This window comes from Squalius cephalus (assembly GCF_949319135.1).
Source record: "Squalius cephalus genome assembly, chromosome: 15".
Taxonomy (NCBI): Eukaryota; Metazoa; Chordata; class Actinopteri; order Cypriniformes; family Leuciscidae; genus Squalius; species Squalius cephalus.
In genome coordinates this window covers 27,028,321-27,043,089 of record NC_137136.1, presented here as the reverse complement: position 1 = coordinate 27,043,089, position 14,769 = coordinate 27,028,321, and the positions used below count along the sequence as shown (strand labels likewise).

The 14,769-nt window shown below is 40.7% G+C and overlaps 1 protein-coding gene across 1 annotated transcript; it reads left to right on the top strand.

Moving 5' to 3' along the window:
• Nucleotides 1-1,291: 1,291 nt before the first annotated feature.
• LOC307172630 (C-C chemokine receptor type 5-like) lies at nt 1,292-2,568 on the top strand (the record flags this gene model as incomplete). The annotated part of the gene is made up of 2 exons (XM_079895169.1): nt 1,292-1,406; nt 1,494-2,568. The coding sequence occupies exons 1-2, from the start codon at nt 1,324-1,326 to the stop codon at nt 2,566-2,568; spliced, it is 1,158 nt and encodes a 385-aa protein (XP_079751295.1). The 5' UTR covers nt 1,292-1,323.
• Between the last annotated feature and the right edge of the window lie 12,201 nt (nt 2,569-14,769).

Here is a 14,769-nt window from a genome sequence, read left to right as displayed (position 1 = left end):
TCCTGGTCTTGCTTCGGAGAAGGAATAACGTTTCCAACACTCCTAAGGTATAGTTTGGGGAACACGCCTAGAAATTGTATACCTTTAGTTAAGTTATACCTTTAGAGTTTTCGTAGCGCACTAAGAGACAACGTTATTAGGAAATCCAGGCCAGATGTCCAACTTCAAACAGCGTTCCAAACGTTAAATCCAAGTAGGAGGTGGGAAAAATCTGAATTCCGAGTTCTCTGTAACAGAGCATAATGGTGTGTTGCATTTGTCCTCAGATTTCTAGTTCCCAGTAACTTTTAACTGGGACCTCCCCTCAAGTCAGAGTTGCGACTGGGAAACTGGGGGGAAGCTCAGCGCATCAACTGCACTGAAACAGTAGTAAAATTTTGTATACTTGTAATTTTTTTAATATAACTCTGATTGTATTTCTCGTTTGAATTATTTGTCTTATTTGTCTTGATTGTATTTGAATTTTCATTTTTGGGTGAACAAACCCTTTAGTACGTTCAGTGTTGTTTCATTTTCATTGTAAAAATCATTAGTTCTTAATTTTATTTATTTATCTATACAGCAGCTGAAAACAGTGATGTCATTGTTCAGCTCAGTTCAGTTCTCATATAATGGTGTTAATGCAGTCAGATCAATAATATTGAGTGTCCCCAACTAAGCAAGCCAGAGGCGACAGTGGCAATGAACCTAAACTCCATCAAGTGACAGAATGGAGATTTTAATTTTTGATTTGATTTTTAATTTTGATAATTCTTCTTCTTTTCTTGTTTTTTTTTTTTTTTTTTTTTTTTTTTTTTACAAAAATAGCAGACTAGTTCCTCTTCATTTTTACTGATGTGACATGGCAGAAGCAAATTATAAGTGAAACTAGCTCTGTTCCCCTTTTCCTTACTTTAAATGTCATACACTAATGTCTTACATTTTTATTAGATTTAGTAAAAAGTAGATATTAGACAGATATTATTAGACAGATATTTTAAAAAAAAATTCACATTACTCTTCTTAATCATACAAACTCAGACCATTGGAACATCTGTTGTGGTAAGCCCCTTTTCCTCTCATTACAGAGTTTATACACTTTGTGAAACTGTTGTGAAATCGTTGCTAGATCCTTTGTTAATTTATACACAGGAAATGTTAAACACAGATGTGTGGTGTTGTTGTTTCTTTTATTCACATAAGGCATTCGGCTGAAAAGTGACTGCCGCCCGTTTTGGATTCTGTTTTCAATATTATTTTGTGTTATTATAAACGCTGTTACAGTGATACATTTTTTTTTTTTTTTTTTTTTTTGCCTGTAAATTTGGATAGCAGCCATTTATCATGAACAGGACCCTTGCAATCCGTCCATGGACAGCGATGGTAACCAATGGTCCTCTTCAATTGTATCATCACACTTTATCCAGGTGAGGTTATAATAAACATATAAACATTTAAGATTATTGGTTACTGTCAAAATTGGAGTTCTGTTTTACTTACAGTTTCTTTTCCAGCTCAAATGATAGTAAGAATGGGAAATTGGATGATGAGCCATATACTGATGTGCCATACGACTATGATGACTTCTATGCTGAAAATGTTGATTCATCTGCATATTCCTGTGTTTATGGAGAACATGGAGCCAGCATTCTTCCAGTGTTATACTCCCTTTTGTTTGTGCTGGGCTTTCTGGGTAACATACTGGTGGTCTGGGTGGTCTTGATGGAAGTCAAACTGAGAAGCATGGCCGACATCTGTCTCCTGAACCTGGCTTTATCTAACCTGCTGTTGGTTTCCTCTCTTCCCTTCCTGGCACATTATGCCAGAGACCAGTGGATCTTTGGAGATGTTATGTGCATTATGGTCCTCAGTGTCTACCACATTGGATTCTACAGTGGGATATTCTCCATTGTACTGATGAGTGTTGGTCGATACTTAGCTGTAGTTCATGCTGTGTTTGCCCTGAGAATCCAAACAATGACATATGGAATCTTAGCCAGTGTGTTCATGTGGATTTTTGCTGTTTCTGCATCCTTTCCTGAGTTGATGCACCTGAAAACCACAGGTTATAATGAACAAATACATTGCACATCTTATCCAACAAATGATAAAAATTCTTACCTTTTTTTGAGGACTTTTGGTATCTTGAAAATGAATATCATAGGTTTAATTCTCCCACTTATTGTGATTGGATTTTGTTACTCAATGATTCTGAAGAGACTCCTGACAGCTCGCTCTTCCAGGAGGCAGGACGTGCATCTTGTCATTGTGGTGATGGTGGTCTTCTTCTGCTGTTGGGTTCCATACAATGTCACAGCTTTTATAAAAGTCTTAGAGCTGAATGAACTCATAACTCAGTCTTGTGACATCAGTAAGGCAATTAGTCTAAGTCTTCAGATCACAGAAGCTTTGGCTTACTCACACAGCTGCCTGAATCCCATTATCTATGCGTTTGTGAGACAGAAATTTAGGAGACACCTTTTCAGACTCCTGTACAGGACACCCTGCTGTAGACTGCAATTCATGAACCTTACACAGGCCACAGTTTATTCCCACAACACCAATGATGAGAAAACTACAACAGTATAAATTGGAAAAAGACTGTCAAAAGGAAATTGTAAGTTTATATTTTGTAAGTTCATATATATATATATATATATATATATATATATATATATATATATGGCCAGAATTACAGTGTAAACCCAGCTGTAGATGAAGATCGGACCACATTATATGAGTAATCAATGCAGAAATGTATATACATTTTTATAAAATTTTATTTTTTAAAGCATGCAGTTTATTTTAAACTACCAGAACAACCACGTAAGCTTTGGAAATATTAAATATCTTAAGTTAATCCAACATGAAAGTTCTATCATCATTTTTCAAAAAAAAGTATATTTAATGCCATTCCAAAATGCATGACTTTCTTTTTTTTTCTGTGGAACATAAGAGAAGATACTTTGAACAATGTTTTATATATATGTACACACACACACACACACACACACACACACACAATGGAAGTCAACGGTAACAAAAAACTTTTGGTTACCAAAGTATCTTCTCCAAAACCTTTTGGTTACCATAATTAATCAAAATATCATCTTTTGTGTTTTGCGGAAGAAAGACAAACAGACTTGGAATGAATGGTATCATGGAATTTTTATTTTACAAAAAGAGCAGACTTGTTTGTTCCTCATTTATATGAGATGGTGGAAGCAAATAATATTTTTTATCCAAGTGAAACTATAGCTCTGTTTTCCTTCCTTCCTTTAAGTGTCATACACTAATGTCTTAAACTTTATTTGATTTTGTAAAAAAAAAAAAAAAATATATATATACAGTACTGTGCAAAGTACCCCCCCCCCCCCCAAAAAAAATGGTTTTAAGTCAGTTATTTATATCTTTTGCTGTAGTGTGTCAGTAGGAAATATCAGTTTACATTTCCAAACATTCTTTTTGCCATTAATTGTAATAATCCAGTGAGATTTATGTATGCACAAGGAGTCTGACAACAGCCGGTATGATCTGATCTCACCATCATCGAGTCCGTCTGTGATTACATGAAGAAACAGAAAAAACTGAGACAGACTAAATCCAGAAGAACTGCGGGAACGTCTCCTTACGATATAAATATAAATAACGATATAAATAACTGAATTTTTTTTGGGGGGACGGGGGGTGGGGGATATTAACATGCCTAAGACTTTTGCACAGTACTGTATATATATATAAAAATTGTAAAAATTAGGAAGCTCTGCATCCAGAGTCTGTTGACATTTTTTAAAAAGTTTTTTTTTTTTTTTTTCACTTTTAATTCGTGCAGTTTATCACTTGCAACTTGGTCGCTCTAAAAGTACTTTTCACACCTTTGATGTAACTTCTTACAAATCAGTTACTTTTTTATTCAACCTTTCATGTAACCTGTATATGAGAATCCCTGTTGTATATACATATTATTTACATTAAATAAATGTAACTGTAACACTTAAGGAAGCAATTGCTCCATACATGTGACTCAAATAAAAAAAAAGTGGAACAAAGGAATACAAGATTTAGTGAGTTTCTGAAATAACTGTTTATTAAAGCTGCAGGCAAATGAGAACAGCCTCCATGTACAGTATATCCAGATGATGCACTGCCAGTGCTACCACTGACTACAGCTTTCACATCCAATCTAAAACAGACAGTGACCTTGCATGATAATGAATATAATAATATTGGAAACATTTACTGTCAGGATTCCTGAGTAAGTCCGAGACCCTTTTGTGGTATTGTTTAGTTTGTTTTGAGTTGTTTAATTCTTGTTTGACTTTGTTGTCTGCCTTGTTTTTTTTTCTTATGATTTCTTCTGTTATTTGTGTCAGTTTAGTATCTATCACCAGTCATTGGCTCACATTATTTCGAGTTTGATTGCTGACTCGACTCACCAACAGCACTCGTTATGCCTACTCTGGAGGGAGAGCTGATATTTTGCCCTCATGGTGGAGTTGTCTTCCTCTCATTGCTCTCCAGTGGATTCCGTGGTTTATCACAGCTGGAAATCTTTGTCTCGGTGTACATTCCATCACTGTTTGGAGTGGATGTTTTCTTTTTTTTTTTTCTTTTTTTATTCATTTTCAATAAGTGTTATACAAATATTTGCAAAACCACACACACATAATACAAAACCCAGACAAGGTGAAAAAGACATAAAACGTATAGCATACAATGATTATTTGATATTATAAAAAAAAGATATATAGAGAGAGCCTGTATCACACATTCAACATAAAACAAATAAGAACAGTAATTAACAAGACAATAAAAAATAAAAATAAAAATAAAAATAATAATAATAATAATAATAAAATTATTTTTTGGGGGATAGATTACCATGAGGGTGGAGAGGGAAGGCTATGTGTGTGTGTGTGTGTGTGTGTGTGTGTGTGTGTGTGTGTGTGTGTGTGTGTGTGTGTGTGTGTGTATGTGTGTGCTCCAGAATAAACATTGTCGTGCGTATAAGTTTGTGTATGATTGAGTGTTTTGTGTTTGAATGTTGAAATCAGCAGGATTGGTATAGTATGAATTGTTGTACTTAAAGTACTGTGCCCTAGTTATAAGAGGGGATGGGTTGGGTTGGGTCAGGCTCAGCGAATCTTTCCTCTGACTGGGGGGGGGGGGATTAATCCAGAGGCACTCGATGCCAGAACCCCTCTCCACTTTTGCCCTCCCCTGCCGTCAGTTATTGTCCTACTGACGGGCCAGCTCATCTACACACCCCACTATCCCTGTGTTATGTCTTCTAGGGTCTAAATGAAGTCTAAGTGCATTAAAAGAGGTGCGGCGCAGGGGGTAGAACTTATTCAGAACCACCTCAAGCACCACCCATTTCCCTACCTATTGATTGATTGTGTGATTGAATGTATGATATGAGATGCATTAAAAAGAGGTGGGGGCAACAGTGCAGGACCTCTTCAGGCCCTCCACACAGCACACCTTAATTCTTAAATAGGAATGTGAATGTTGGCCATCTAGCATGAGGAGCATTAAAAAGTGAGGTGTACAGAGTAGACCCGGCCCCAGCAGTTGCAGTGGAGGAGGAGGTCCGTGGAGGCGTGGTGAGCGGGGAGACATGTTCCCCCTCCAGATAAACACCCCCCTCCAGCCCATGGTGTGGATGTTTTCTACCTGCTCCTTAATACCAATTATTTTGATTATTTAATTGATTTCAATGCATTTTGCATTCTTCTCTTTCTCATTGCATGACAATTACAAAAGCAAAACAAAGACATATTATGACATATGTAGGCTACCAATTCCTATCAATCCAATTAAATGAATAAGTCAAGTCAAGTCATCTTCATTTATATAGCGCTTTTAACAATGTAGATTGTTTCAAAGCAGCTTTACAGAGATAAACATATAATTTAAGGTAACAGAGATTGTTTTGGCTTTATAGCGGTTCTTTAATAAAGTTAAAGTTATTTTCCAGCTAAAGTTAGATTTGATTGATTCGCTTCCGTCACAACGATCATTTGTTATTAAATTAGGGGCCGCTAAGACGACACCATTCTGTCTACACAGACTTTAAACGTGAACCTGTGAGAAACGCTGATGGCGTTCACATGCGCATTAAGAATCGGTTCTATAGTTAAGTGCGTTTGAATGTGCGCAGGTTTGCAATTCCCTACAAACCAAGCCTAAACAAAGTACTGGTGTTTCCTTATAATTTTGGATACAGAATTTTATTTTATTTTATCAATTCGGGGTAGATACGCAAATTGAGTTTCCCGACAACACTTTATCTGTAGAGTGGTAAAGGGATCCTCCATAGGGAGAGACTAGTTGGCACTTCAGCACTGCGTTGTCATCGGGTCCAGGCGCAGGTCCTTCATCAGATCTGGATCCGGCCTGGATCCGGCAGGCTGCGGGAAAACCTCGGGATAAACAAAAGACACTAAAATTATAAACTATTTAAAAGAATGTTGTGGTCGATAGTGTCAAATGCAGCACTAAGATCGAGTAACACTAATAGAGAGATACAACCACGATCGGATGATAAAAGCAAATCGTTTGTGACTCTAATGAGAGCTGTCTCAGTACTATGGTACGGTCTAAATCCGGACTGGAAATCCTTGCAGATATCATTTCTTTCAAGAAAGGAACACAGTTGTGAAGACACTGCTTTTTCTAATATCTTTGACAGATAAGGTAGATTCGAGATCGGCCTGTAATTGACTAATTCTGTAGGATCAAGTTGCGTTTTTTTAAAGGGGTCATATAATGGTACATGCACTTTTACAAGTTGATTGTACTGAAATGTGTGTTGGCAGTGCCTGTACACAACCATCATAAAATGATAAAAAATCCATCCAGTGTTTTTTTTAAAAATCTTCTTATATGTTTCCCCCTCTCCTGAATCAAGCTGTTCGATTTTGTGACGTCACAAAATCGACGCCCCTCCCACAATGCTTGATTGACAGCAGCGTTTCAACACAGACCCGCCCTCGCACCCTCGTGAGCGAGCTGTCAATCATAGCCCGCGCCAACCGGCGCGTTCATTGCTGAAAGCTGGAGCACTGAGTAGAATGGCGTCTAAGCGATTGTGGTGTTCTTGGGTGTAATAAGGAACACAGCAGTCATTTTGATGTTCCTAAATCCGTACAGCTGAAGACGCAGTGGCTGAGTTTGTTTTCGAAGGGAATATTCCCCACGATCAACGTCAATGCTTTCATGTTTGCGCGAATCATTTCACCAGACTGCTTTACAAACGAGGGTCAGTATAAAGCTGGTTTTACTAAGAAGCTGCTCCTGAAAAAAGAATCGGTAGCTGCTACCAACTATTCATGTTCCTGCTGCACCTCCAGAAGAACTGAAGTGAGTGTAACGTTTTATTAACCTTTATATTAATCTTTATATTAATCTATGCAAATCGCTTGCTGCACGCTTCACGATGAATGCGGCTATTTTTACACTCAGGGTACATTACGGCATGTTTTCTATGTATGACGTTCTCAAAATAATTCATAATCCCATGTTTATAATAAACAACGCGTTATGGTTATTGCATTATTATTTCAAACGGTGTACGCACAGAACAGAGGGGCGGGGTGAGCAAAGCTCATTATCATTTAAAGACACATGCACTCAAACGGCGTGCTGAAAACAGAGCTGTTTTTGACCAGGTAAAATGAGTGTTCTCTTACGAGAGATTCTCTCGTACTGCGTAGAATACGCTAGGGGAAATCCTTTTCCACGAGAATACTGAAGCCAAAAAATTATCCTTAATTTTGTATTAATGTAAAATGCGTTGCTGCAGCATACAGGCATAGGCGAGACAGCTCGCGCGCCTATTGGCTGGTCTGCTGGCAACTGCTTGAGCCTATCGAGCGAGACCTAGAGTGACGTCATACCCAATGAGGGCGCTTTGCGCCCTCTGCGTCACGTCCCGCCGAAACGGCCGTGGCTTAGGTCTATAAATATCGCTTGCGGGCTCATATCTCTGATTTTTAATCCTTCAGCGAAGCAACTCACATCGCTGGATCCGAGAAGAAGCCGCGCTGTTTGAAGAAGCACCTCAGCGGGACGAGTCGAGAAGCTGCCGGCCGCGCCGCCTTCATCGCCTTCCTGCTGCGCTATCCAGCTCCTATATCCTTTTTTCTCTGCACTGTGTGTGTGTTCGCCGGCGCGACACACACTGACTAAAAGAGCTCGCGTCTTTTTAAAGATGCCTTCCTGCGGCTCGTGCAGAGCCACACTCAGCGACGGGGACCATGTGATTTGCGTTTCCTGCCTGGGTGAAGAACACGCAGCTCTCGCGCTCGCTGACGGCGGCTGCCCTCACTGCGAGCTGTTGCCCATAGCGACTCTGAGGACTCGCTTGGCATTCTTCAATGAGACTGCGCCCACACCTGCTGTAGTGCCGCTCCGTAAAAAGCGCCGCGCTCAACGAATCCCGGAACCTTTCCCCTGCCGGCCTCTTTGGAACCTCGGTCAAAGACTTCACCGACAGGTTCGCTGAGGTACAGAAAGCGACCCAGGCCATGAAGCACTTCCTCCCGAAGCGCTCCAGTCAAGTCAAGTCATCTTCATTTATATAGTGCTTTTAACAATGTAGATTGCTTCAAAGCAGCTTTACAGAGATAAGCGTATAATTTAAGGTAACAGAGATTGTTTTGGCTTTATAGCAGAGTTAAGTTATTTCCATCTAAAGTTAGTTTTGATTGATTTGCTTCTGTCGCAACGATCATTTGTTATTAAATTAGGGGCCGCTAAGACGACACCATTCCCTCTACACAGACTTTAAACGCGAACCTGTGAGAAACGCTGATGGCGTTCACATGCGCATTTAGAATGGGTTCTATAGTTATGTGCGTTTGAATATACGCAGGTTTGGAATTCCCTACAAGCCAAGCCTAAACAAAGTACTTGTCTTTCCTTATAAATTTTGATAAAGAATTTTATTTTATTTTGTTGCTTTAGGGTAGGAACGCGAAACGAATTTTCCCGACAACGCCTTATCTGTATAGTGGTAGTGGGATCCTCCATAGGGAGAGACTAGTTGGCACTTCAGCACTGCGTTGTCATCGGTCCAGGCGAAGGTCCTTCGTCAGATCTGGATACGGCCTGGATCCGGCAGGCTGCAGGAAAACCTTGGGATTAACACAGACACTAAAATTAGCGTAGATGCCATTCTTCTCATGATGTAACGAGTACATCAGGATTTTTGGAAAGTGTTCCCGGTTCCGGCTGACCTAATATATGCAGCCTAACATTAAATTATAGAAGTCTATAATGTATTATGTGAAAGCTAGGTCAAAGAGATGTGTCTTTAATCTGGCTTTGAACTGACAGAGTGTGTCTGCTTCCCGGACAATGGTAGGAAGACTGTTCCAGAGTTTTGGTGCTAAATAGGAAAAGGATCTACCGCCAGCAGTCGATTTTGATATTCTCGGTATTAGTAACTGGCCGGAATTTTGAGATCGCAATAGACGTGACGGGCTATAATGCGTTAAGAGCTCGCTCAAGTACTGCGGAGCTAAACCATTTAGTGCTTTGTAAGTGATCAGCAATATTTAAAAATTTTTGCGATGTTTAATAGGGAGCCAATGCAGTTTTGACAGAACTGGGCTAAAATGGTCATACTTCCTGGTTCTGGTAAGAACTCGAGCTGTTGCGTTTTGGACCAGCTGTAGTTTGTTTATTAAGCGTGCAGGGCAACCACCCAGTAGGGCATTACAATAATCTAGCCTTGAGGTCATGAACGCATGAACTAATTGTTCCGCATTTGTCAATGAGAGCATATGGCGTAATTTAGATATATATTTAAGATGGAAAAATGCAGTTTTACAGATACTAGACACGTGACTTTCAAATGAAAGATTGGTATCAAAGAGCACACCCAGGTTCCTAACCGACGACGAAGACTTAACAGAGCAGCCATCAAGTGTTAGACAGTATTCTAGGTTATTACGTGAGGAAGTTTTTTGTCCAATAATTAGAAACTTTGTTTTTTCAGAATTTAGAAGTAGGAAATTACGAGTCATCCAATTTTTTATATCCGCTATGCATTCCGTTAATTTTGTGAATTGATAAGTTTCGTTAGGTTTTGAAGAAATATAGAGCTGAGTATCATCGGCATAACAGTGAAAGCTAATGCCATGTTTCCTAATGATATCTCCTAATGGTAGCATGTACAGAGTGAACAGCAGCGGTCCTAGTACTGAGCCTTGTGGTACGCCATACTGAACTTGTGATCGATGAGACATCTCATCATTTACTGCTACAAACTGATAACGGTCAGATAAGTATGATTTAAACCATGCTAGTGCATTTCCCGTAATGCCAACATAATGTTCTAATCTATTTAAAAGAACGTTGTGGTCAATGGTGTCAAATGCAGCACTAAGATCGAGTAACACTAATAGCGAGACACAACCACGATCGGATGATAAGAGCAAATCATTTGTGACTCTAACGAGAGCTGTCTCAGTACTATGGTACGGTCTAAATCCGGACTGGAAATCCTCGCAGATATCATTTCTTTCAAGAAAGGAACACAGTTGTGAGGATACTGCCTTTTCTAATATCTTTGACAGAAAAGGTAGATTCGAGATCGGCCTGTAATTGACTAATTCTGTAGGATCAAGTTGCGTTTTTTTAACAAGCGGTTTAATCATAGCCAGCTTAAAGGTTTTTGGTACGTATCCTAGAGACAAAGATGAATTAATGATATTAAGAAGAGGATCTAGGACCTCTGGAAGCATCTCTTTCAGTAGCTTAGTTGGTATAGGGTCTAACATACATGTTGTAGATTTAGATGATTTAACAAGTTTAGTAAATTCTTCCTCTCCTATAGCAACGAATGAATCAAATTTTTCCTCAGGGAGACTACAATGCACTGCCTGATGCGATACTGTAGTAGACGGTTGCTTTAAAGTAGACTTTTAAAGCCTCTCTGTAAGTAATTGAGCTCTCCTTCCATGAAATGCGAAATACCTCTAGTTTTGTTTTCTTCCAGCAACGCTCCATTTTTCTGGCTGCTCTCTTAAGGGCCCGAGTGTGCTCGTTGTACCACGGCGTTGGACTATTTTCTTTAATCTTCTTTAAGCGCAACGGAGCAACTGTGTCTAAAGTGCTGGAAAAGAGAGAGTTAAAAGTTTCTGTTGCAATATCTAGTTCTTCTAAGCTATCCGGGATGCTGAGATGATGAAACTGATCAGGAAGATTATTAATAAAGCAATCTTTAGTGGCAGAAGTGATAGGTCTCACATATTTGAAACACGGAGTCGGCTTTGCAGCCTTGGCTAAATGCAAATTACACGAGACTAGGTAATGATCTGAGATGTCATCGCTCTGCTGCAGAATTTCAACAGCATCAACATCTATTCCGTGTGATAATATTAGATCTAGAGTATGATTACGACGATGAGTAGGTCCTGACACGTGTTGTCTAACTCCAATTGAATTTACAATATCTCTAAATGCCAATCCCAATGCATCTTTTTCATTATCGATGTGTATATTAAAATCACCAACAATTAGTACTTTATCTGCAGTCAATATTAATTCTGATAGAAAGTCCGCAAATTCTTTGATAAAGTCTGTATGGTGCCCTGGTGGCCTGTATACAGTAGCCAGCATAAATCTCAAACGTGATTTATCGTTTACACTATATATTTTTACATTAAGCACCAATGCTTCAAAAGAATTATATTTAAAACTTGATTTCTTAGTGGTTTTGAAACTATTACTATAAATTACAGCAACACCACCCCCTTTGCGTTTCAGACGAGGCTCATGTTTATAACAGTAATCTTGCGGCGTTGATTCATTTAAAGTAATGTAATCGTTTGGTTTTAGCCAGGTTTCTGTCAAACACAGCACATCTAGGTTATTATCTGAAATCATATCGTTAACAACGAGTGCTTTAGAAGTAAGCGATCGAATATTCAGCAACCCAAGCTTTAGCATTTGCTCATCTGTAATATAGCTGTTTTTTATTTGTTGAACATCAATAAAATTTTTAACCTTAGATGGGTTTAAACGTTTTTTGGATTTCCAAATTCGGGGAACAGACACAGTCTCTATATGATGATAGCTAGGTGAAAGAGGCTCTATGTGATAGGATTTATCTGACCTTGGTGACGCGAGGCCGCTAGCAGACGGTCGGTTTAGCCAGTCTGTCTGCTTCCTGACCTGAGCCCCAGATTGTCATGTTTGAGCTCTAAGACTATGAGCCATATTACTAGAGAGAAGAGCAGCACCATCCCAGGAGGGATGAATACCATCTCTTTTCAACAGGTCAGGTTTGCCCCAAAAACTTTTCCAATTGTCTATGAATTCTATATTATTAAGCGGACACCACCTAGACAGCCAACCGTTAAGCGAACACAATCTACTAACTATCTCATCACTCCTGCGAACAGGAAGGGGGCCAGAGCAAATTACAGTCCTTGACATCGTACTTGCAAGTTCACACACCTCTTTAATATTAATTTTGGTGATCTCCTACTGGCGGAGTCGAACATCATTAGTGCCGACATGAATAATGATCTTAGAGAATTTACGATTAGCATTAGCCAGCACTTTTAAATTTGCTTTGATGTCAGGCGCTCTGGCTCCCGGCAAACATGTGACTATGGTGGTTGGTGTCTCTATTTTCACGTTCCGTGTAATAGAATCGCCAATAACTAGGGCACAATCATTCTCAGTGGGTGTTTCACTGAGCGGGGCAAATCGATTTGTTATGGTAATCGGAACGGAAGAGTGTTTTTTTGATCCGCGACTAGAGCGATCCCTCACTGTCACCCATTTGCCCGGCTGCACAGGCTCTACTTCAGCCGGAACCGACTCATGTAAAGTGTTCACTATGCTATGCGCATCCAAAACATCTAAAGCACTAGCACTCTTACTATCCTCAATTAAAGTTTGGATGCGTGTTTCTAATTCTGAAATCTTCTCTGTCAACCTAACTGTCTCCTTACATTTATCACATATAAATCCTATATTGCCGACAGAGAAGGCTATACTAAACATGTGACATGAAGTGCAGGTGACAATAACAGGACAAGACATTACTCACCGTGTTTGTTGACTGATTCTTACTCACCTGAGCTTTTTATGAACTCAAAGGCGCGGACGCGCGAGAGAAAAATAAATAAATAAAAATAGCTGAGCGCACGGGTGGCGCATTAACAGGCTAGCGAATTACTAGCGTTTTGTGCTAGTAGTACTAATAACAAAAGCTAGCGATGTCAGGTTAATCTGAGATGTTGGGTAAAATGTAGTAGTATAAACAACTAGAAATGGTAGTAAAATGATGGTTCAAAACAAAGAAATATAAGGCTAAGACGGAGCTTACAGCACCGAAGCAAACAAACACACTCACAGCAGGCAGCGAGGCAGACAGGAGCAATCGATGAGCGATTCAGACAGGAGCTCCAGCTCTGCAGCAGGCCGTGCGAAACCGTCTGCTCAGAGCTCACAGCCTAAGCCTCCGCCCGCCGCTTCCTCTTCACAACGCCGCGGCCAAAGATTGCGTTGAAGCTAGAGGCCCCGAAGACGTCCTAGCACGCCTAGGAAAGCGACGGTGTCCAAGTCCCGCTGCGGCCAGACTTCCACCAAAGCTTGCCGCTCGTCCAGTTCCAAGAAACGTGACTGGTCCAGCGTATTTAGCAGCCAACAAGCCGGTTCCATTACCCGCTTGCCTGCACACAAAAGCCGTTTTTATGGCTACCCAGATAAATCCCTTAAAGAGTGTATTTTCTGGTGTCCCGGCCACGGCCGATGGTGTTTCATGTGTAGAAAAAATGCCCACTACTCAGTGCCCATTCCTACACACAAGCGCAGCCCCTCACACAGGGCTCGCGCACATAAAATCGACTCAGATCGATTGCGCATTAAACGTAGCAAACGTGCCCACGACCCAGTGCCCACAAATGCTACTTCCTACATGTCTCACGGTTTCTATAAAAACAAAACCAGTATGCAGGCGCTCTGCTCAGGCGAACGATGCTATAAAGGTGGTAAATGTGCCCGCTACCCTGCGTCCACACACAGACATGACAGTTCCAATCGAACTCGCCCAGCCCTCCCCGTCTCGGTTAACCACCACAGAGGAGTCGAGCGCAGGCATTCTGCCCGCTGTTATCAGCGCGCCACCTGCATCAGATGTCATGAGCGTGACGCTTATGTCACAGCTCACCGAAGCCGCTGTATCGCGAGCCGATCAGAGCCCGCTTCGCACCCAGCCCCTAGCTACCCGTGCAGACGCGTGGGCAAAGCTTCCCGGGGTTTCGAAATGGGTGCTAAACATCATAAAAGAAGGCTATTCGCTACAGTTTCGCCGACGCCCTCGCTGCCACACGGCGCGCGTCGAGACCACGGTAGAATCGAAAGTAGCACATCTACTTCAAGCCGAAATTCTGAAACTACTGAGCAAAGGGGCTATAGAACCCTTATCTCAAGCTCAAAGCGAAGAGGGGCTTTACAGCAGATACTTCCTGGTACCCAAGAAAGACGGGGGTCTCAGACCCATACTAGATCTGCGGCAGCTGAACAGAGCGCTTATGAAACGTCATTTCAGGATGCTCACGACCAGAAAAATCCTCGCGCATGTTCGCCGAGGGGACTGGTTTGTGTCAATAGATCTAAAGGACGCGTATTTTCAAATACAGATAGCGTCACGTCACAGGCGATTTTTAAGATTCGCCTTCGAGGGCCAGGCATATCAGTACACAGTCCTGCCTTTCGGCTTGTCCCTGGCACCCCGTACATTTACGAAGTGCATGGACGCAGCGC